General features: G+C 40.8%; 1 protein-coding gene across 3 annotated transcripts; it reads right to left on the bottom strand.

Moving 5' to 3' along the window:
• Positions 1 to 913: 913 nt before the first annotated feature.
• On the bottom strand, positions 914 to 23,875 carry macroh2a1 (macroH2A.1 histone). Of its 3 annotated transcripts, none has more exons than XM_073479988.1 (9): positions 23,614 to 23,875; positions 21,592 to 21,792; positions 21,006 to 21,112; positions 20,568 to 20,759; positions 19,808 to 19,915; positions 11,851 to 11,941; positions 8,190 to 8,279; positions 4,249 to 4,423; positions 914 to 2,504 (listed from the first exon to the last, which is right to left on the bottom strand). In XM_073479988.1, exons 2-9 carry the CDS (start codon positions 21,761 to 21,763, stop codon positions 2,339 to 2,341), a joined length of 1,101 nt encoding a protein of 366 aa, XP_073336089.1. In that variant the 5' UTR covers positions 21,764 to 21,792; positions 23,614 to 23,875; the 3' UTR covers positions 914 to 2,338. The 3 variants fall into 3 exon arrangements, with proteins under 3 accessions (XP_073336089.1, XP_073336088.1, XP_073336090.1); XM_073479987.1 differs by lacking the exon at positions 11,851 to 11,941 and adding an exon at positions 14,264 to 14,363 and having other exon boundaries at positions 23,614 to 23,846; XM_073479989.1 differs by lacking the exon at positions 914 to 2,504 and having other exon boundaries at positions 4,334 to 4,423; positions 11,855 to 11,941; positions 23,614 to 23,851.
• Between the last annotated feature and the right edge of the window lie 990 nt (positions 23,876 to 24,865).

The following is a 24,865-nucleotide window of genomic DNA, read 5'->3' on the forward strand; positions in this document are numbered from 1 at the left end:
TAAAATTCAAAGGCTTCTGGGTTGGCCTACAAAATACATCATCCCTACACCAATCTGTAGTCATACGTCAAGTTATTTGTCAAAAATGGCTCATCAACATTGTCAAGAGACGACCAAAATACACTGGAAGGGGGCTTTAGGTGAGCAAATCGAGTCTCCCAACCTGGCATAGTAATGTTTTGACAAGTTTGTGGCTTCAGTAATAATTATGACTGCAAAAGGAGGTGAAGTATAAAGAATGAAAAAGTGTTCGTAAGGAGGAGGTTGGAGGTTAGACTGCTGTTTAGGTCCAGTGTGAAAGCAAAGGTGACGTTGTAAAGCTACGTCACAAACATAATGGAAGTGAAGTTACCTGAAGTTTGCATGTTTGCTTGCTTGTGCTCCATCTTTGTGCCGTTGAAGCTGTATGCAAAACAGATGAGAGGCTGTTACAGTTGAGCAACGAAAGCAGGCTCGTCCTAAACATTTAAGTCTCTCTTCTCTTTGCTCACCTTTAACCAGAGTTGTGATCAGAAATGACACCTCACACAGACAATCCTCCCTCTCACTATGACAGTGTTGCCCTCGTAAATACTGTTCAGAAACACACACACACATGCTTGCAGAGCTGATTGGTTGAGCTGGGGATCCCGAGGCTTTCAGTGTGGCTCTCAGTCAAATCAAATAAATGTAGCATGTCAATCCTTCAGCCATTCGTTCTGCAACACATCAATTATTCTCACTTTAATAAAGTGGAGATGGATTTATTAAAAAGACTCGGACACACACACACACACTCATTTCCACGGGGACCAATTCGTTTTCTCTAACAATTAAACTTCACACTCTTTAATTAGTCTCAGGCCCGCAGTTCTTGGCAGCATCCTGGAGATCGGTACGAAACACAAAATGAACTCAGGAGGAAACAAAGTGATGATTTTTTTAAAGATATTTTATTACCGGAGTGTTTACAGACTTTTTTTTTCTTCAATTGTAGCAACTCTTTAGAAAGCATTTTACATTTTCTTTTTTTTTTATATAAGAAAGTTAGGCTTTTGAAAAGTCCAAATGCAGCAGAGCAGTCGGGTTCCTCGTAATACGTCCGTCAAATCCCAATTCAAATCCAACTCAAATCGAACCAAGCGTCTGTTTGTGAAGAGGCCTGCAGCTGCACAGAAAATGGCTGAGATGAAAAATGTCCAATTGGTGATCACGGGGAGCCATCTAGTGGCGGCTGAGTGAAGGGGGCGAGCCTCGATTTTCCAGCAAAAATGAGTATAACTGATTTATGGCTTAACAAAGACAAAACACACAAAATCTATCGCTTCCTTTTTTTTCTCCTTCTTTTTTTTTTTTTGCTTCCAAATCACCTCCGCCTTCTAGAATCAGTGTGAAAATTAAAATATAAAATAAAAATCTATGTTACAGTCCAGTATTTTTACTATAACATTTCACAAATACTCCATCGATATAAACACTCATAGGAACACACAATATAAACCCATCTGTGCCCTGCAAAAACCTCCAGTCTCCAATTCTATGTTATATCATAAACTGATTAATTGTTAAGCGACGACCGACAGGTGTCGAGTTTACAGTATAAACTGATGACTTTAGTACCAGCAGGGGTATATATATATAGTATAAAGGTATTTCATTTAACTGATTACTGGAAATTCAAGGTTTCTGCAGCACACGAGGAAACGATTTTGCAACACACAACACAAAAACAAAAACTCGATTCATAATTCTGTTATATTAGTGTCCTGAAGACCAAACTGAACTTTTCTTTATACTCTACCTTCTCATTATACAGTACTATTAACAACAGAGATGTTCCAAAACGCACAACTGATACCAAAAATACACTGAATCAAGTGTCTTGTGTGTTTTTTTATAGATCAAAATAAAGAGAATAGCTGTTTTTTTTTTAATTATCTTTACTGCCATTACATGCATTAACCCGTATTCGTTGGACTTCTCTTGAAGTCTGGTAATTGAGGTGTAGCTATCTCTCATTACATCTTTTTTCCGTAAATACCATGAAAATTAAATCTTAAAGTGAGTCTTTTCACTTTGTTTTTGTGTGGCACTGCTTGTATTAAAAGACCGCAGAATGAACAGTGCACTTTTTTACATTTAAACGCCAGAGGTCAACAAGTAAATAAGAAATTAAAAACAATATAGGAAAAATACAAACATAATGCAAAAACAAGTTCCCGGCCTATAGAAAGATTCTTCTTTTTTCTTCTCCTCTTCATATTAAACAAATCACTAATAAACACCTTCTTGTTTCCTCGCAGGAAAAAACAGAGTGGAGGGGGGAAAAAGGGGAGGAGGAGGCGAATGCTCCAAACTCTTAGCTCGTCTCCAGCTTGGCCATTTCCTGCACGTAGATGCCGATGCTCTCGCTGTCGAACAGCACAAAGTAGACGGTCTTGATGGTGGAAGACATGGTGGCCACAAAGTAGCTGGAGATAGCCTTCAGGATCAGCTGGGCCGCCGTCTGTTTCGGGAAACCATTCCTGACGGACGAGAACACAAACGTTTAGTGACATGTGGTCAAACGCTGGAGAAAAAAACTTTTGCACATCACTCTAAAGCTGTTTTTGACTGCTGATTGACACCCCTGTCAGTGGTTTCCAACCTGTGGGTCGGACCCAACAAGGGCCGACAAGTGGAATCTGAGGGGTGGTTATATAATTAACAAGATAAATAAGTAAACAAGAGTCTACAGCTAGCAGGTCCTTTGAGCTAAATGCTAACATTCTCACCATGACAATGTCAACATGTGTGAAGTGGCTGTAATGTTTAACAAGTTCACCATCTTAGTTTAGTGAGTTAGCATTTGCTAATTAATAATAAGTTAACATTTGCTAATTAATAATAAGTTATACAAATATTTGATCATAAATCAACTAATTGGCAAAATGTAAATGTTGACCTTACGTGGAAGTTATTACTATCAGTCCTGAGGGGTCATAAACATCTGTACGAGAGTTTATGGCAATTCAACCTTTACTTATCTTGACCATGGATGATTTATTTAATCTTGATACAGTGGAGCTGCTCAGCCTTGCTTACAATTTCACCCAGTGGCCACTCGCGTTATCACAGCGAATAATTCCCCTGCAGCCTAAATACAGCACCATTATAAAGGAGACGTCTGTAGAACTGTTGACAGGACACCTCGAACTGCACACAACGTCAATTATCACTCTTTTCATTTTGAATTTTTGATCCATGGAGCTTTTTTATTTGTGAAACTTTCCTTGAGCCGAGAAAAGCGATTTAAAAACCGTGACATTATCGCATCGTACAGTCTTTGGGCTGGGTGGGGACTCGTGGGAGAAACTCTATATATAGGAATATAAGAATATTCAATGGGCAACATAACCAGGAAGTAACCTGGAGGCTAGAAACTGCAGGCGAGCAATTCTCAGTGGACTGAATAAGTGCCATCTAAGCGTCCGGTATCGAGTTCTTTTAGACAGCGGTAGTGTGCTTCTGCCAAACAAAGTTTTAGTTTACTTCGGTTTTGGGGAATTTTCTCTCAATCTTTGCTTTTTTGATGTCAAATCCTGGACAGTTTTACCTTCTCAGGCCTCTAAAAATATTTAAATGGCGCAATCTGAGAAGGGAACATTATTCTTTGTTCGAACTACTCATAGATGTACAGTATTAAACCTGTGGGTTCGCAAATAGACGTTTTTTTGCTTTGCCAGAATGGTTGGGATTCACTTCTATAACCTCCACGTGTTGCATTCACACTTCCTCACTGTTGTTCCTCTACGTGGCGTGTTTGTGTCAGTCTTTCCAGATCAAAGTGGAGGTGTTTATCACCGTTGCCAGGAGACCATGTCAACTCCCGTTTTGACTTACACAAAGAAAACAGAGAAACGAGCGGGCAGAGACACAGGAGCACAACTACTTATTGCTGACGGTGTAAGAATGCCACTCATGATGTTATGGATACGTGTGAGAAAATACCGACCTCTTGGAGTCAGGTACAGTTTCTTGGTCGGGAACCAGGTTTGTAAAGTGTTCATAGTGCTACAATTTCATGGCAAAGGGCTTCAAGTTTTAGACTCAACTGAAGCCAGAGTGTAAATGCCCTTGAGTTAATCTACGGTAGACTGTTTTAATGAAGATATGCCGCATAAACTGCATCAGGAAAGTGACTCGAGTCTTCAGATTAAGACAAAAACACTTCATAATAAGGGAATGCATGATGCAACAATTGTCATGTATGTTTCTGTGTTTTCTTACCTCCCGCTACCAATGGAGGGGAACGCAACAGACTTGAGTTTCTTCTCATCAGCCAGAGCCAGACAGTTCTTCACCGTCTTGTCCAGCATCTCCTCACACTTGTCGGAGCCCCAGCCCGGACTGTTGCAGTGGATGACGTACTTAGCGGGCAGACCGAAGCCACCGGTCAACACAGCTGAGGGATGGAGAGGAGAGAGAGGATAAAGAACGGTCAATGCAGTAAGTAAACCTGTTCATCTGGATTTCCTCGAGTTGTGTCCACTGCCTACAGTACGGCTTCATTAGCCAGTTTTGTCAGAAGTCAAAACCCAAAAGTTGAGTTCGGAGGCCTGAGATGCTAAAATAACACTTTGCCGTGTGGAAAATGTATGTAGCAAAAATCTCCCAGAGCTTTAAAATGATTTGGCCACGGCTATTACACCGAGGTGGGCCGGAGAAATCACTTCTCCAGACAGCTGAAGAGGAGAAACATAAAGGAGAAGAGGAAGAACAGGGACGAGAAGAAGAGAAGACGAGAGAACAGAGGAGACAAACCAGCAGCTGTAGACGGTGAAACTCAGCCAAAGCCTCCCGATTCTGTGAAGTGAAAAAAGCCTGCAGTCAGATTTTATTAGCGCAGAGCTAACGTGTGACGGGACCTGGAGTGGAAGCAGAGGACGAGCTGATTTCCAGATGGCAAACAGAGAAGGATGGAGGCACTTCACACAGCAGAGCGAGAGCCGCTCACACTGCATGTGTGATCTGACTGTGAGGTAAAGTGTGTGGACGATGATGATTACAGGTTTCGTGACCGCTCGCAACGTTCAAATTTACAGTTTGAGAAGGAGCAACAGTGTGTGGTGGCGTTGATGTAGTTGTAGCTTCTGTGGGTGGCGTTCTTTACAGTCAATTAAGCCATGTGGCTAAAACAAAAGTGGATGTTTCTGTCAGATATACAAAGCTGTAGATACGTCTGATTCTGTTTTGATGATCTCAATCATCGTGGAAACAGGTGCACGTGCACAAGCTTTATTTCCTTTCCCGCAATTTTCCTCAAATGGATGTAGAAACACCTAAATATCTATACTTGTGTCTGTTCCACCACTCATTAAACCTATAAGAACAGCAAATAAGAAGCACAATTCAATTCAAACCGACTGTTTCAACAGAGAGGTCAGAACAGCTGTTCAGTGCTACACACACCTGTAATATGTTGTCAAAAGGACGATCAGTGATTAATCTATAGAGCTCATAAATAATTTGAAATTAATATTATACATGTGCCTCTGAGAGACATTGTACTGAATGCTGCGTTGACTACAAAATATAATATCAGTCAAACAACCTACAAAACTTATATATTTCACTTGTATTTCACAAGCATAGAACAGAAGCAAATCCTCACAATTGAAAAGCTACAACTGAAGGAAAATCTGACACTTTGGCCTTAAAAATAAGTTGAATGATTAAAAATGATTGCCAGTTAACCAATAAACAAGTTGTCATTCACCTTTTTATTGTATTTGCCTGCAGGGCAAACACCAATGATTACAGATGTTAGAAATCGCAGCAAATTAACATCAAAAACGCTCCTGTTTAACTTATTTAGCTTCCATTGTCAACACTTATAAGCACTCTTTATGATATACTGTATACCTGTGCAGCAGTTCATTCTTAGTCCAGTTTTTTGGAATATAAAACTCAACTTCTGCTTGAATAACGATACCTTCCTGGCCTTTATATTTCCAGACGAGAAAATACTTCTTTTTTTTTTTTTACAAGTATTTCAAACATCCTGAAGAACTTGTTTTACGGCTGTTCTTTACCAGGTCTGGTCAGGATGACCGCCTGGCTGGTCGAGATCCCCAGAATCCCTGACAGGCTGCGCTGGCCCGGTGTTCAGTCACCTGGTAATCTATTTATGAGCTCCACACAGAGACCGGGATTATGATGCTGAGCTAACTTGGCTGAATGCGAGAGAGAGAGCAGTGGTGAAGGCAGGGGGGGTGTTTGAAAAAGTGAGTGTGAGCGATGAATAATGAGCGAGAGGCAGATGGAGAAAGGATAAGAGATGGAGACAAATGGACTGAAAGATAAAATAATCTGTAAGGGCTCAAACAATATGGCTCTCTGAAGACGCTGAAGTCGCCAAGAACAGATATTATGTGCCAGTACGAAATGTCTTTGATGACAAAGAGTTTCTCTAAAAAGTTTGATAATAAAAGGAAACTCGGGCAACACTCAGCCTTTAAGAGAAGAACGAATTAGTCAAATCTGTGCGATCACGTCCAGAGAGCTAATCCGTGCTCAGTGTTCTGACATCATCTGCTGAATGTGGAAGCCGATGCCAAACGGACCCGGCCCTGTTTAACTTGGTGTGTGTGTCTGTGTGTGTGTGTCTGTAGAGAGAGATTTACGGGACACACTGACATCACTGTCATAGGAGCTGGGTGGTGCTGGAGTAGATCAATATGCACTTTCTAACTCCTCTAACTGTGACATTGGCAGAAAGTCACAGATCAAGAGAGGAGGCAGCACGAATGCAAAACAGAATGACGACAGAAGAGGAGACGATTGCAGTGTACGTTCACACAAAGCAAAGGCATCTTCACGTATAACATTCAAATAACTCTTTTCATCTTCTGCTCAGAACAGCATCAAAGTGTCTGCGATCATAAAAGATACAAGCACTGGTCAGGGTAGCCTCTACACAAAAACTAAAATACAGGGCTGAAGCTGGGTAGTGTACATCGTCTGATCTTTTCTCACCCTTTTTAGCTGCTACTTTACAGGATGAAAGGCAAGGTCCACACCAAGAACGTTAACTGTAACAATAACTATAAATAGGGCATTTTAAAAAATGTATTAAACTCAGCTTCTGCTTGAATAACTTGGCGAATAACTCTGATACCTTCCTGGCCTTGAAATTTGGAAAGTTGCTCGCAAAATCCAGACAAGAAAATACTTTTTTTTTTATAGGTATTTCAAACATGCTGAAGAACTTGTTTTATGGCTGTTCTCTACCAGGTCTGGTCAAGGTGACCGCCTGGCTGGTCGAGATCCCCAGAATCCCTGACGACAACGATTGATATCTTTGGGATCACTTTCATGTCGATTTTGATGAACGATAGAAATACTGACAGCCAATCAAAATCCATTTGAGTGTCACGTTGACAACTTGTTAAATGCACCTATACCATAATATTGGCTGCAAAAAATAGTTTCTGGCACTGACGAGGTCCCTGAAGTGTGTTTTGTCTTCAAAAGAGCACAACTCATGGAAGTCAGTGTTGGATTCTCCTCCTCTCATCTATGAATTTCTTAAAACCTAGCCTGGGTTTTCTGTTTTTTTGGTTGTTTGCTTGTTTCTCTATGCAACAGTAAGCAGTATCAGGTCATCAGTATCCATTTTCCTAAGCAGTCGTCACAGCTGGAGCAGGCAGTGTGTGCTTGGCATGCTCTCATTGCCCTCTAAAATCAAGCTGGTAAATTTAAATGGATTTTGATTGGCTGTCAGTGTTTCTATCATTCATCAAATCGATCTGTAAGTGATCCCAATAATACTGTTTGCCATGGTCGTTAAAGTTTTGGTGTGGATGATGACATACATTGAATTACAACAACTATTATTGTTAGCGGTATAGTTGTCATTCTTGGTGTGAACGCACCTTTACCCATTTCCCAGCCTTTGGTATTCTGAGAGTAACTGTACTCACTAGGGATTCATTTTGAATTATTCATGCTTTGTCAAGATTTAGACTTATTGTTGTATCGACTAAAGCCATAATTTTATAACCAACAACATTTGCTTGTTGAACACTGATAAAATAAAGTGTTCTGTTTGAATTTAAAGTCACTCCAGCAGACCCTGACGCAATCGAGGTCGAACCTTCAGGCTCCTCGGACAGAAATGACAAACCCTGCTCACCAGGTAAGCAGCAGGCACTGGTAGGCGCACTTACCTCCGGCCACCTCCAGAGGGCCGTTTTTCTTCTTCAGCTCCTGCACCGCCTCAGTGAACTCCTTCCCTCCCTTCTTTTCCAGAGCAGAGCCTTGAAAACAAAACAGAGGACTGGAGTGATTACATCCTAATGCAGAGATGACAAACACACAGCAGGAAAGAGGAGAGGTGATGTCATGCAGACAGACAGACAGGCAGCAGGCAGGTAGACAGGCAGGCAGACAGGTAGGCAGGACGACAACGATGCTGTCGATCATTTCACCTGACGTCTCTCTGAATCTCTGAGCTCTGATGCAGCAAACTGAGTCTCTGTTACTTTATTTGTGAGACTCAGAAAAGGTCTCACAAATGAAGTTACAAGGCTGCAATTTTCCAAATGACTCATTCTGAGTCAGTTAAACTAATGAATTAAAGCCCCAGTCCCTAATTACTTCCCCCTGACCTCACGTACTGGCTCACTTTCTGCAGTTGCACTGAGGGTTTTCTTTCTTTTTCTCAGCAAATTACGAAGGGAAAAGATTGTTTAATAAGGAAAACAGCTAGCAGCGTGTTATAGATGATGCCATGTTTGACACTTAGAGGCAAAGAACAGTCCTTGAATTCAACTCTGAAGAGGAGGAATTTAAATGTAGAGGTTATGGGACAACTGGGAAAAACTTGTTGTGATGGTTAAACTGAGTCACTCCACTATTTCAGCTTGGCTAAAGAGAGAAGCCACAGAGGAAACCAGAGAGGAGAGAGGTGATTCAGATCTATCACAGCCAGAGAAATTAATGATCTGGCTGCTACTTCTTTATAAACAGGCAGAGAGAAAAAGCTAATAAGGTTAATGTCAGCCTCTTTAAGAAAAGTTAGTAGAAAGAAGCTCTTCAAACTATTTAAAAGAGACAGTTCAGCCTGAAATCAAAAATTCATATTTCTCCTCTCACCTGTAGTGCTTTTATTCATCTACATTGTTTTGGTGGGAGCTGCCGAGTTTGGAGATATGAAGGTATTGTATTACAGTTAGAAATGTCAGTATTGTGACAACACGACTCAACAGCAATGTCTCTTTCCATGAGTCACGGCTTGGTTACTCCAAATCTACAGACCTTGTGGCAAACAGTTTTCACATAGGAACCATTTTCTTTCTGCCACGTTACACCTGCCAGATGTGCACCTCCTTCTTCGTGGTGATTAGTTGATGGGTGTAGTTTGGTACGAAGGTCTGTGGATTATCTTGAGTAACCTGGTGATGATTTCTAGAAAGAGACATTGCTGTCGACTCTACGGCCTTTATGGCACAACTCAGAAACTCACACCAAAATAGAAATAGCACTACAGGTAAAACGGAAAAATGTGTAACTGCCCCTTTTAATTACAAGCGATTAACAGTCACTTGTTTTAATTTGAGGCTTTTATGTCTCAATCAAAAACTTAATGGGTTGTATTTTCTAACCAGCTGGACCGACAGCACAGTCGAGGGGACGAAGGTCACAGGATATGAAGTGAGCCCTAGATTGGCCACATTTCAGCCAAGTGGAGCAAAGCAACATCAAGCAGCAGCAGCATGATAGAAATACAGAGTCCTGTATGCATTACAAAAATGCACTCCTATGTGTAGATCACATTTTTGTTAACACTTTGATATTTGATGACTATTAAGGGTCACAAATTGAAGTACAGCTAACAGCAACACGCTGCAGCAACACGCTGCAAAGACTTGAAAGTTGCTTTAGGCAGTGAACGATTTTGGGGTCAGATAAGTCAGATAAGGATCGTGTAACTGATGCATCTGTCTTTACTAATTTATCGTGCCTTAAGACTAAAAGCAGAGCAAGAAGCTGCACTGGTGAGGGCGCGTTGGGTCAGGTAAGTGCATCAACAATGAAAAACAATCCAGGAGGACCGGTTTAAATAACAGATCCATGAGTTTGAAGGCTTCTCAAGTAGAATAATGCCTTGTGGTTGTATGCATCCACGCACCAGTCAAGTTTCTGTTTCTGTGCCATGATGTCGAATAAAAGGCCAGAATACTGAATATGATATTACTGTGAAGTTGAACTTTTTTTCTGTCTTTTTTCAGTTTCTAATGAGGAGCGAGCATATCCAGCAGCATGCAGCCGCTCAGAGAAAAAGCCCTGCTCCCAGCATCTTCTTTCAAAGCGCGCCAGCTTTTTTGTGCGGACTCTTGAGTTGAAAATCTCTAAACTTTTCAGAAAGGCACTGATGCCGTCACTGCCGCTTTTTTTTTTAAGGCAACCAATCATATATTCGATCAGTCAGGACTTGTCACCTGTGTCCACGGTAATCCAGAAAATCGAGGAGAAACTTGTTCTGGCTGTGTCCGTCTATCCTGAGCTTTATCAGACGTACTCTCTTGTAACAGAGACAGAAAAGTCCATTTGTGGGAGCAGATTGTCTGTGAATGTTGCTGGTGAGTGTTGTGCTTTTGTCACCCTACGCACTTGTAGGCTTGTTATTAGCTGTGTGGTCAGCCCTCTGTTACCATAGCGTTAACAGCTGTCATCCCAGTGCTCTCAAGTGCACAGCCTGCGATTTTCTGCCAGAAAAAAACGCTATGTGGACATGAGCCCTTAGACATTTGTGGAAAATTTGGTCTTAATAATCATATGAATTGTGAGGTAATGGACAGAAATGTATTTTGGGAGATCACAGAGATCTTGACCTTTGACCACCAAAATCTAACCCGTTCATTGTTGAGTCCAAGTGGATGTTTGTGCCAATTTAAAGAAATTCCCATGAAGTGTTTCTGAGATATGGCATTCACAGGAATGGGACGGATGTACAGACAACATTAACTCTTAATGGTTATTGGCTGGAGGCATTAGAGGCATAAAAACATTGCCCAGAGATTTTACAACTTGGGAGAGTGATCAGACTAAAAACTTCCATCTAATGTCGATCACAAGTAAACAGCATAAATACTTTTGGCTTGTCGGTTGACATCGCGTTATAGTGTGGCAAATATTGAGATGAATTTGACTTCTTTGTCAAACAACTTTAAAAAAAAAAAAAGGTTTTTGCCCAATCTCTGAACCCCTGTTCTGTTGCAAGCAGGAACTGTTATGAAAACTGTCTCATTTTTGGTGGAGAATAAAGCAGGAATCTCTGACATCTAGAGAAAAGTCAGCTGCCAGCTCCTCTGTTTTTACAGCAGTGAACTGCCAAATTCAAATGATCCTTTTCACAATGTCCACATTGAGTTTGTCTTCTGGGTGAGGTTTACTGAAAACATAGCGTGTGACTGCTGCAGTCTTTGGCAGCTGATTTTCTAATCCTGGAAACTGGAGTTCCCCCACAAGCACTTAATTGCGTGCATAAAGTAGTCCCTGCTTGCATATTTCAAGCCTCTGCAAGTTAATTTTCACTCGTGATACAATAATAGTTATTTCAGTCAATGTTTCACCAAATTATACAAATATGAGAGTGAAGCACTGTAGTACTGTAAGAACAGCAGGGAGTTGGTTTGTGGGTTAATACATATTTCTTTAGGGCAGAGCGCTGGCTTAATAACAAAGCAGAATAAAAGCTGTGCTGCTGCTGCTGCTGCTGCTGCTGCTGTGATGTTCGTCCACAGACTGCAGTGCAGACTATCTGAGATATGCAGAGAGAGAGCAGACAGGCAGTTGTGGTCTCCATGATGTTGATGGCTCCTTTACCTACTTCACCACCTGTATAGAGGGAGGAGCTGGTCGGGTGAACGACAGCGTCGCTCTCCACGGTGGAAATGTCGGCTTGGACAACTTGCAACTACAGACGACAACAACGACAAACAACAGGCAAATAACAATGGTGGTAAAAACACAGTGAGTGATCAGGAACAACAAGATGGGACCAAACGTAGAGGGAAAAAAACAGATGAACTAGAAGAACAGGAAAGAAAGAGACAAAGAAGTGAGCGCACTCTTTATTGGCTGAGGACATCACAGGAAACAAGGAAGCACCTGTGACACGGTGGGTCGCATCATGTAATCAGGAAGCAGGACGGCACAGTTAGCCAGAAATACAGTCAATTAACAAACACTTTAGCAGCACCAAAGACTACATGTTTGAGTGCGCTTTAAAATCTTAAAATGTTCTTTTTTTATAGCTTTTGAATTGTAGAGCGAATAGTGTTTGGATCTGTTTTCTGACTAACTGCGTCGACCTGATTTCTTGACTCATTAAAATGAGCTAAGAATTTAATGATCACACTCCAGGCCACCGACCTCACAATCAGGCTGCAGCGAGCCACTAACAAGAGGCGGTTCACGTCAGATTTTCATCCTTAAATTGGTGCTCTGTTTCATTCCAATAACTGTCCTAAAATTAGATAAACTAGTCATAAAGGTCTGGCAGCCATCTGAAAGGAGGACAACCTGGAATGAACCTGAACACATCTACATGATGGGAAGAGCAAGCAGGATCACTGCTCTGAGGAGCTTTGATAAAATCCTTGAATGTCTTCAAATATATTCATGTCAAGCTACTGGGAATTTAATTTTTTTTTTCTATCTAGAAGAGAAAGGTCCTTCTGCTCTTCATTTTAAGTAAGAATTATAAGCAGGGTCAGTTCAGTGAGTTCAGAGGATCAAAGTTATGATCTTCCCCCAGGTTTTTCCACTGTGAGCAACATCAACAAGTCTTTTTATTTTTATATTTCATTCAACGACAAGTACTTCTGCTGAGAAGAATTAGCTACAGATAAGGTTTTACAAGTCAGTAACTGTCAAAGGTCAGACATAGAGCACACTTCCTGTTTTTGCAACTAAAGTTCAAGTTCAGTTCACTGAAGCAAATGCATAAACTAGAAGGTTGGAGCCATTCGAAGTTTACTCAGAGAAAGGCTGCATCTCTCAAATGGGTTTACTGAAATCTTCATGTAATTTGACAGAGCTTTATTTAAAGTAAATCTGTCTTACGGAGATGTTTAAGAGTAACTCCACCAATTTAACACATTACAGTGTGTTCACAGGTCTTGGGAAGCTCTACAGCATATGCGAAAAAAGCAGCATAAAGTCTTTTGTGGCTCCAGAGGAAGCTGCATGTAATCTGATAAAGTGCCTCCAGTTATGTCACTCTGTGGCTAACTTGCATCGTGGGTAATGTAGGTGGGCAGGTTTTGAAAAGCAGTCCACTACTCTATTGCACTCCTATAACTCTGTCGGACTCATTATACGTGGTTTAAAAACAATTAAAACCAATACAGCAGAACCAGAGATATCATGTTTTTTTTATGCCATGCCTTCTTCTTACTTTTCAATCGCCTACATTACCCACAATGCAACTTAGCCACTGAATGATATCACTGGAGCCGCAAAGGGCTTACTGTGCGTTTATGTGCTGTCATTGTATCGTTTACTTTGCGCTTCCTTATTACTCAAATACTGGAAACAGCCGTCAACGTGTTGTTTAAACACCATGTTGCTCCCACATTACGGCATGACGCACATGAACACACTGAAGTCGGAAGAACGACTTCCAAACTCGGGAAAAAGGGACCATCTGAGGAGCACTTGAATGCAACATTAATACCTCTTCTCTTCAGAAACAGTAGTACTCACAAAGACCTGTAAACACACTTTAATTTCATTTAATTTGTTTACCTTTTAAAACGCCCAAAATTTAAAGTTGTGTAGCTGCATTAAACCAAAAAGCTCCGAAGTGTCCAAAATATGTATTTGCTGCTAAAAGTAGATGCTGATATTCGTAGGTCGATAAGATTAAGATAAACTTCTTTTCTGAACTTCGATGCAAATGATGAATTGGTTGAGTAAAAAGAAGAACTGTTTTTTTCAAGAGAAACTGAAGGTAATGACTTGTAGTTAAGCCATACATATTGTAGATTTGGTCAGTATCTCTTCCACTGTCCAACAGCTGTCCTAAAAGATCATAACATCAATAAAGTTGCCCACAGAGTGAATAAACAGACCTGGAGGAAGAAGCTCCTTCAAACCACAGTCTGAAAGACTTCTTAATTAACTGGTGATTTAATTTAGTAGATGCTGTTGAGCTGTTGAGCATTCAAGGATTTTATATCTCAAACCTCACTGGGACCAGAGGGAGATGGGTTGGGTGGTGGGGGGAGCTCACCTAGATCATCTTTAAGTTCAAGTTCAGCATTGGTGGGGTTGATGACCCCCTCCACGTCAAAGCCAGCCAAGTTACTGACCTCGCTGTGGATAAGGTTGAGCTGCGGAGGGGGGGAGGCGGAGGGGTGAGGAGGCATGCCGAGGAGGGGAGAGCAAGAAGGAAGAGGGGAGGAAGCAAAGCCATTAAAACCAGATTCACACCAGAGCTTGAAGGGATACCTTGACTTTTTGATCATTTATAGAACTGTGAGTAAACACTACATGTATTGTTGTGTTTATTGTAATCACCTCGCAGACAAAATCACTGCTACACTGCTCACTGATACATCAGGTTTAAAGCCAAATATCAGCATTAGTCAGCATTAAAACAGACCTCACTGTAACCACTTTTACATGAGCGCTTTCAAAGCAAATTGTGATACTTAAAAGGCTTCGAAAGAGGGGCAGCAGGCCTGCAAGGTGCATTGATTAAGAAATGTTCAATTATTTAAAATGTCAATGGAAACAGTCTGGATAGTCAGGGCCAAATTTATGAGCCACAGACAAAACGGCACAAACAGGAGGGATGGATACAATTGGCAGACGGTTGAAAATAAGTCATTTTGACTGTCGTAGCATGAAAAGCACTGCTGGTACTTTACTAACAATTGCTTAGCTCTATTCAAGAGTCAGTGGTATAAAGGCCCATTTTAGCCACCTTTGTGGCTCCTTCTGTAGTTATTGTTAAGTTACTTTATAGTGTAAAGAGGGTTTTTCAGAACGTATGTCATTTTCTCTGCCTTTATGTACAGCACTGTTCAAAAGATTGGAATTGAATGCAACAAAAGCTAAAGGACTACTATTTATTTTTTTAATGGACCTTCATGTTTTTAGATTGTAGAAATTCCTCTTCAACAAATAGATGTTATTTTGTATAAGGAGTTTGCAGAAAATGTTTTCTACCTTGAGAGGAAAACACTTTAAAGTGGTTCAACTGAAGGGCAGAAAGATAAAGAGATACCTCTGAGCAACAGCTGAATAGGGATATTAAAAAAAAATCATTGGTAAAAGATACTGAAAGCTTAGCAACAAAATCCATGTCGATTGAAATAGGAACAGGTTCTTCACAGTTCAAACCTTTTCAATCTAACCCCTGAACTGCAGACAACCCAATGAAAACATATTTAGAGCCAAGTGATGATCAAAAGTCCACTTCTGCTTCTAGACTAGAAAACAAATTTAAAATCATTTGTGACAGACAGACTAAAAGGAAGCTTTAATCCTTTAAAGCTGCTGTAAGCGTTGTCGTTGTTTAAGCTAACTTCCTGTCCGTTCTGCAGTTAGCGATCCCCTCCCTCCTCTCTACGTCAACACACTTGCACGACTCCTTTTTTTTTGAGGCAGCTACCTTTACACCTCTTTCTTTGCTTCAACAGCAGATAGGATCGCCTCTTTATGGAGTCCTGATTGGATAAAGTGGGCAGGGTTACCAGAAAATGTCTCGTTACTGACCAAACACTCTATAACAGCGATTACTGTTGGAGTACAGAGATATTTAACATTTATTTTAACAAGAAAATAACACTTATAGCAGCTTTAAATATTCTTCTTTTGGAGCCCAAATTATTTTAAATGCAGATAATACATTTAGTGTTTAAATTTGACTGTTTTTATCGATGTTAAATAGCCATTATCGAAGAAAAGAAGTAAAGCATCCATATTGAGGGTCCAAACTTTCGAACAGTGTTGCATCAGTTTTGTTTGCAAGATGGCTCAACCTAGAATAAATCCAATATGTTTATATTTATTGTACACTATGACTTTTTTCAGGTTCTGTTGTTGAAGACAACTGTACTGCACAGTTCAAGTTTCAAAGCCAGCCGAGACTGAAGGAATATTCTCAAACAATCAACTCAAAATGTCAAGGTATCCTTCTAAATGTCAAGAATCTTCAATGCATTGGCCTTATCCTGTTAGTATCTCTGAGTCTCATAACTCATCAGTCATCTGTTATACAAACACATTTCACCTCCAAGGATTTAAACGTAATAACAAAAAGCCCAAATCATTCCCAACGAAAGCAGCGAGAGTGAAAGCAGTGACAGAGTAGCGAGTGTGTGTGACTGAGGCTGAACACTCGGGCAGGAAAAGTGCAGTTACGATAATTAAGTCTATAAAACTGAAACAGACTTGCTTTTTCTATTTATGGGTTCATTATCTCAATCAGTGGGAGGTTAACTGCTTTCATTTGATTAATTATCATCCACTGCTTTCAACAGCTGCTGTAATCTGTGGTCAGATACACAATCAGGCACAGAGACATTTTGCTAATTCGGAAAGCATAACGACAGCAAACAAAAATCACTGTTACTCAATGTTGAAGTTGAATTTCACATTAATTAATCTAGGAATGTATCTAATGACCATAAGCCAAGACAACATGTGTTTAAACTCTAATCATTCAGCAAAAAAAAGGTGTCATTTTTATTACATTTAACGTTTTTTCTGAAGCTACAGCCTGTGATCTTTGAAAACATAAATCTGTAATAAACATAATATGCAGCCAAATGATCATGGCAGAATCATGTGTGTGCTACATCAGGGCAGGTTAATTACTCAGTATTAAATTATATATTAACACTTGCAATCGCAAAGTAGGCCAAAAGCATGCAGTGCCATTAGCAGCAGTTAAGAAACAACTGAGCTGAAACGTTGAACTCTGGAAGTAAATTTCCCACATTTGTTCTTCTATGGAGGGCATTTAATTTTAATTTAGTTTTCCATTAGGTTTTTACAGTAAAATAGATAGTTTGCATGACTGGAGAGATTCAAAACAACAGCAAATTATGTTCCTGTTGAAACCATTAGTCATTCCTGTCTGTAATGTCCCAGCAAACATTGAAATGACGGCTGACCGTTGTTTGAATGTCCAATCAAAATGTCCTGTTACGGTTCAAGAGTAGTTCCAAAATGGAGGTTGTGTCGACGTCTGGGTTATTATCTTTCTCTCAGCTTGACGTCCTCCTTGCAAGTTTTTTTCGCCTCAGCTAGCACAAGCTGTTTGTTATCCAGACTTTCTGGCATCCTGCTCTACCTGACTTGCCCTTAAGTCAAATTTCTGCCGTGTGCAATCAAAGACAGTTTGGATAAAGGTCTAAACCGATGAGACAGGAATATAATTAACATGTAGAAAGGCCTTTAAATAATATGATGATATTTTTAGGCTATCTCGCAATACACAATATATTTCTTAATATTTAGAAATCCCATCAAAAACAGGCTCAGAAAATAACATCACTTTACTGTAATCCAGCCTTAAAACCAGGAAAAGACGACATGTATGTCATATCATGATCTCAGAAAATATATAGTCTCATATCATGATTACGATAGATATACATAAATGGCAGAAAGGGTTTCTACATTTAAAAAACAGACTGGATTTCACAGTAAGGCTGATCACATACAAATAAATTGTCGAATAAAATCCTGCTTTGCTTTTTTCCAGAGCAATAATACGATCAATATTTCCTGGTTTGTAAGTGAGGGTCTGACTGCACCATTACTGGACATGGGAAACAGCTTCATCATCTGGCTGTCCGCCTCGTAACCACTTTGACATTTATGGAGTCGGACAGGGATCATTTTTTGTCCAGGAAGACAACGTTCCTGTCCGACCAATGTTTGCTGGGATGTTTTGTTCACTACCCACAAAAGCTTTCATGAGAGGCGAAAGATGACAGATCTCACTGTTGAAGTGATGCCGCTGCCAAACACGGCACACGTAATATCGAGGCACATTATAGCTAATTAGCAATCATTATCAGTTATTAATAGTGTTTAAAATAAGTGACACTAACTTGCGTCATTCTCGAGTCATTCATCCTCTTACTCTCAATGACGTTCTGCTGCCTCTCATGTTCTTCTAACTCACATCTATTTTTAAGCTTCTGATCTTCATGATCTTGTGACCTTGCAACTTGATCATTTAAAAAAATACATTGACAGGGTTTAGATGAGACTTCAGGCAAATTTACTTCCATGTTTCAGTTCAATAAAAAGGGTTGAAAAAGAGATTTTTTATGCTCAGCAGGACAGAAGCGCGGGGAGCTAACAGATCTGGCAGATCTGAGATACGGCAGACAAGCAGTTAACACAGCATTCATGATCCCTAATATCACACTTTAAACTTAGTACACTGCTCTGTTGTGGAGCAGTATCAGCTTATATATGAAGTGAATCATATCAAACCTGTTAGGAAGTACAGCGTGATGCAAACTTACATTTATAGAACAAAATATCACAGTTTTCTTTCAATGAGACACACCAAATTAAAACATCATCGCATCAACTTATATCGAGTTCACCTGCTTCAGTTATGACGGGGAATCAAAGATAAGACTGAATAAAAGCAGAAAATGTTTTAAGGAGGCAGATCTAACAGTTTGTAGTCTGTACGAGCGCTTTCAATAAGAAAATCAGTGACAAATCTTTGTTTTTTATATAGGGTTCTGATACCGATACCAGTATCAGAAATGGCTCCAATTCTGCCCAAAATGCTGGAACTTGTATCTGCAAGTAAGCGCGTCAATGCACCGATCTGATACCACGTAATCGATTTATTAGAAACAGGACCCTGCTACTTTCCAGGAACATTTCCTACACCTGAGGGCACCTTGACACGTTTTTAACGGCACAAGCTGCCAATATCCTTAAACTAGGGGTGTCATAATTCGATTTGAACATTTTTTTCAGCGCTGACGGCTGTGCCAATGGTAGAATATCACATCTGGAGTTGTAAAGACCAACAGATCATTGGTTTTATGCTCTGACAACTGTCATTTACATTTGCAAATTCTTCCTAAAATAGGTAAGGGTATTTTACAACAACAGCTTCACTTTTAGCAGCTAATATTCACCAAAAATAAAGATTCAGGAGTTCAACAATAAACAAAAGATAGAAATTCAGTTTCTTATAAAATTTGGTTTCTCAAGTCTGTCCTGAATAAACCTCCTCCCTCCTCCTACCGTCTCCGATGCTGTTGGATTTAACTCTGGTACAAGTCAGTTGATCATCTTTAAGCTCACAGGATAAGTGTCTGAAAGGCTTCCTGCATGCCGAACGCATGAAATGAGGCAGGATCGGAGGGAAAAAAAAACAGTGCGATCCTGCGAAAGCTTTTCTCGATCGACTTCCAATTTAGAGTCGACACTCCTATCCATAACGTGACATTCATTCAGGGTTAGCAGTATTTTTAATTTTTCTTAATGCAATAGTATCAGATCGGTACTCAGTATTGACTGATACACACATTAAAGTATCAGAATCAGTTATAATGGTATATCTCAAGCACTGATCTGATTCATCTGAGGCATAAATCTGAAAGAAAATCCTTTTGACGTCAAATTTTAGGCATATCAACAGATTTTTTAATTAGCCCTTTATGAGTTCGGTATCTGTTCATCCCGGACTTCATTAATTCAAACAGAAACCAGACTGTAGTTTATTATATGTTTAGCTTAAACCTGTCCAGGGTTAGCTCATTACTACAGACAGAAAACTGACCTTTTGACCCAGGAACAGGCTTTTGGTGGAGAGCACGGTGAAGCTGTCGACAGGAGATCCCTCTGTGGTGCTGTCTGCCGACGCCGCCTTGCTCACCTCGCCCTGCTTCTGTTGAGGACACAGAATAAATGTTGACACTTTATTTTCTCTCGAAAGGAAATTTGTTTCCTGTGTGGGGACAAAAGAGGTCAGTGTCAGCTGTCTGTATCACAGCTTGAGCTGTTGTACTAAAACAAAATCTTGTCTCAGTGCAGTTACTAAGATTCTCCTTGATTCAGGATGTTAATTTAACTTTTCCCTGACTATTAAAGATGTGAAACCTTTCTTTTATATTTGGTTTATTTTCTTCCCATGATTACAACATATGTGAACCATTGAACCTGTAACATCCTGTTTATGTACAGTTTATTGTGAAGGAACACCTGAACTACAGGACTGAATGATCAGAAGATGCTGACTGTAAGGTGATGCCAGGGATTTTCCTACTTCCAACTACCGTACAGGTAAATTTAAATAACCTGTTTAAGGACACTGGGTGTGTTTCCAACCTAAACAAATGTTTTTATTTTTTGTTTTGTTTTTTTATCTATCTGTCTCTAACAACTATTTGATGGCACGCTCATAAACCAATCAACCATTTTTACACAGGTTAAATAAGTACAATTAAATGTTTCTGGTGCTCTTGAGCAGCCAAACAAATACTTAATCACAGGTGCGCAACTTTCTACATTCGACCAGTCCTGATCACATGAAGCCATACCTTAGCCTTCCCTCCTCCCTTTTTCCCACTCAGTTTCTTGGTCACTGATTTCTTGACGGGTTTGGGTTTCTTCTCGGGGGCCGGTGAGACGGGGGTCTCCAGTTTCCCCTTTGCTCCTCTCTTCTTAGCCAGCAGTTCTGGGTGGATGTTGGGCAGGACTCCACCTGCCGCGATAGTCACACCTTTCAGCAACTGAGACAGGAAGACAACAGTTAAAAAGTGGGGTTCACACTGTCCCACACCACCTGGAAGATAAGACATTAATCCTAAACTTATTTAACAATGATATGTTTCTGTAACAGGGCTTTTAGAATGAAAACACGACGAGCGTTGTGGCAGATTAGATAACTTTAAAATAAACATGACACAATATTAAGTTTACATGAATGCAACATGTGTAAAATGTTGTTTTTTTTTCAGATATATGCAGTGGCTGACCTGGTTCAACTCCTCATCGTTGGCGATGGCCAGCAGGATGTGTCGTGGTGTGACGCGACCCTTCTTGTTGTCTCTGGCTGCGTTACCTGCCAACTCCAAGATCTCAGCTGCATGGATGAAATAAAAAACATGTCAGAGGTTTGCCACTTGTGAATAAGTATCGTAGAGCACGAGTGGTACAGAATATCATTTACTTACTCTGAATGTTAGTAAACTCACTAAACGATAATACAGTAACTTTCACGTAGTTCTGTGATTCTATTTAATTAGCACAGAGTAAGAAATAATTAATATAGATCAGTACAGAGCAAAACTTTCAAGCAAATACCCTGATACCTCTGAATATACTGTATATAAAGCTTTAAAGTGCTTTCCTTGTCAGTCCACAAATTGTCATATCTCTATTTTTTAAACAAGTTCCTCTTTGATAGCAGCTGCCTCTTTTGATTGTATTTAGTTCTGAGTAGATATCACTGAATTTAAATCTTAAGTCAATAGTTTGTAGAAGATAAGAGGACACTTTGTTCCCTTTAAATATGCATTGTTAATATTTCATCTCTCCTTTAAAAATCATCAGAAATCTCACCAGTTAGATACTCGAGGACAGCAGCCAGGTAGACGGGTGCTCCCACCCCGATGCGATATTTAGGCAGGCCCCTCTTGATGTAACGCAGCATGCGTCCAACGGGGAAGATGACCCCGGCCTTGGTCGACCGGGACGTCTTGGTCGACTTCTTCTTTCCCCCTCGGCTGGACATGGTGCTGAGGTCGCGACCAGTGTCAGGCTCTGCAGGGACACATCAACCAGAATGCATTAACAAATCTGAAAATGACTGACTTTTCTTTATAGTGAGTAAAGAGATCAAATAAGCAGTTAATACAGTGCTGAGTACACCTAGCATGAAAACACACACTCATCCTTGCTGTGGCTGCAGCACTGGACAGCTGCAGGCTTGCCCGGTGTTATGTTAGGACATGTCTCCTACAGGAAGTACTGAATCAATATAAACAAATGATGGCTCTATCTACAAAAAAAGTCCTCTGACAGGTTACATGTCACCTGTAATCTGTTTACTTAATACTTTAACACACTTGGTGCAAGCTACCAAGGCACCAATACACTAAAAAAAATGGATAAAGACAACAGCTGATACAATCCTGAATAGGTTTGACATTTGGCTCTAATCTATTAATACATATATAATGACTAAGATCATTACTGTTGTATGCATTCAGAACAGGAGTCTATTAATCAGCCTCTTTGAAGACATCCAGCAGTTACTTTTCTGCTTTTATTCCCTTTAAGGTGTCGCATGTAGTTTTAACCAGAAGAGAAAGATCTTCATGGACTGACTTTTTTTTAATGCCTGAACGAACTAAATAAAACAAACTCTCTTCATTTCACGACTGAATAAACTCAATAAACAAACTGTTTTGCTTTGTTTATTTGGCGGACCCTGCCACCTTTCTAGCTTCAAACAGTTACTTTCCCCTCCGAGAACAGCTTGTTTATTCATAAATATTTCTAGAGTTTGTATTATTCCCTCATTAATATTGTAAATATTATCATTCTGAGTTTGAATTCAGTGCCTCTTTAATGACTGCAGATCCCCCCCCCCCCCCCCCGGGCTGCATCTGTAAGCATGTCAGTATCAACAAAATGACTTTAACAGGCTTTAGCATCATATAAATTCACATTAATAACCTAATATCCACATTAGGCTTTCTGTGTGTTTTACTTAAATCACCCTCGGGTCATGGAGCATGTCTGAAACAGACGTGATTTATCACAAGAGGGATGCTGCTGTCTGCTCACTTATTAATAACAAATGCTATTAGCATGCTGGGAACGCTCAATTATTTAATGTAATTATGCACATAGCTGTAATTTTTTTAAGTGAAACTCTTACGTAAAGTCTAATACTCAATGTCAACCTGCTATATAATTCAACGACATGTTAAATTATGATGTTTGAAGTCTTTTTCCCCTCCTCCCCTCCCTCACTGTACCAGATGCAGACACCAATTAGCTGTCATGTTGCTGAATCAATTAGCCCCGCCAAAGGCCAGGCTGTTTCCGTGAACACGATACATCTTATCACAGAAAACACAACCGCGGTGACTACTACATTATTCAACCGGCAGACGGGTGAGCGAGCGACGACAAAACATCTGCGGCGTTTCGTCTCGCTCCGGGTCAGGTGAAGGCACGGTGGCTGTGACCGGGCATTTCTTTCCGCTGGTCACCGACACAAGACATCGATTTCCGCATGCCGACAGCCCGCCGGACGCCTCGTTTACTCAACACGCGGACTGAGAGACTAAAGATGAAGCTGTCAAGTCGACGTGAGGTGATTTTTCCGTCCGTCCCCAGTTCAGGTCAGCGAGCTTTTCGGGCGGAAATAACCCCGGCGGAGCGGCGGCAGCTGCCCGCCTCCTCCTTCCCCCCCCTCCCCGCCTGTCAAAGCTCCGGCGGCGGCAGCGACGGATCTCCGCTCTCCGGCCTTCGTTTGCCAAAGAGAGAGAAAATGGCAACGTTAGCGGCTCGGTTCGGTTCGCTGGGACCGGCTCGCCCGACACGAAGCGACCTTACGGTGTTGTTACTTACAGAAAACAGGGCACGGCGTGGGAAAAAAAAAAATGTCTCCGGATCTCCGGTAACGAGCCTGGGCAGAGTCCTCGACTCCCACAATCCACAGCGAGCTGAGATATCGGCGCGAGCCAGCGCTGCCCGCGGAGCGATGCAGCTGCCGGAGAGCGGAGAGCAGACCTGCTGAGGCTGAATCTGCTGCCGAGATGATCTTTAACCCTTTGCACCGTTTTCAGTCCGCACGAGAAAACACGTGGTTTTCAACGGAGACGCTTGACTGTTTGTGCCGAGCAGATCGAAAAAAAAAAAAGCTCCTGTCTGGTGGTGACCTACTGGTGGTTAAACATCAAAACTCTGTGAACAGGGGTGTCTCTACTTCTGGGCACCTTTTTTTTTTTTGTAAAAATAGTCCCCTGCAGCCACCCACCAAATACACGTGTTTGATTAACTCTACATTTTTTTTTACAAGATTGGAGTCTTTTGATAATGTGTTAAATCAAAAAAAAATAAAAATTTGGCAATCGGTAGCCAGATGTGCAACTATAGCCCGTGTCCCCTGGACCCCATGGGACCTTATCTCAAAAAAAAAAAACCCCACAAAAAATGTGTATTGTATTGAGCCACGAATCACACATATGATGTTCGTCAATTTAAAGTAAAATATCAAATAGTTTTGTGTGAAACCGCTCGGTGAACTACATCGTCTCGCCCGACACCAACATGGCCACCACCTTGGCACGGAAAAGGTATTTTAAAAAAAAAAATGAAAAACACAATAAAACTGACCATATTCACAACATCGGTTATGTGAAAGAAGAGTTTGTCAGTTCTGCAAGCGAGCTAATACACAAGAGCAGCTCTATAAGGTTTAAGTTAGAGGTTTTGGTGACCGTTCAACCAGATAATGTCGCTAATGCCGCCTTTCCACCAAAAATAGCGGGTCTACGCGGGTCTTTTAAACGCGGGTACACCTGCTAAAAATCGCGTATTGACCCCATTCCCACTTCCCGCAGGCAAGACAGCCACGTTGTGCGTCACTGACGTCACGTTTCATGTCACAAATGCCCCGGAAACAGTTGTAACGGAAGAGAAAACAACAATAGACCCACTGTGAAAGAAGCGTCTGTAAAACGGTGGATAAATTATTTTGAGCATCACAACCCTCGCAAAATGGCTCGTTTCACTATCATAATTTGGGCCATTTGGTCATTTAGAAAGTCTAAAGTTGATTTTATCTCCATTTTAGATTGGAAGTCGGAAATACCGACTT

This window comes from Pagrus major, chromosome 13 (assembly GCF_040436345.1).
Source record: "Pagrus major chromosome 13, Pma_NU_1.0".
In the NCBI taxonomy this organism is placed as follows: domain Eukaryota; kingdom Metazoa; phylum Chordata; class Actinopteri; order Spariformes; family Sparidae; genus Pagrus; species Pagrus major.

Bases quoted from the DNA above. Each gene is read 5' to 3' on its own strand.
- macroh2a1 (XM_073479987.1), bottom strand. From the start codon at position 21,763: ATGTCCAGCCGAGGGGGAAAGAAGAAGTCGACCAAGACGTCCCGGTCG. The intron at 20,760-21,005 runs GTCAGCCACTGC...TTCCTGTCTCAG, and splicing joins ACGATGAGGAGTTGAACCAG to TTGCTGAAAGGTGTGACTAT. The intron at 4,424-8,189 runs GTAAGTGCGCCT...TCCATCCCTCAG, and splicing joins CCCTCTGGAGGTGGCCGGAG to CTGTGTTGACCGGTGGCTTC.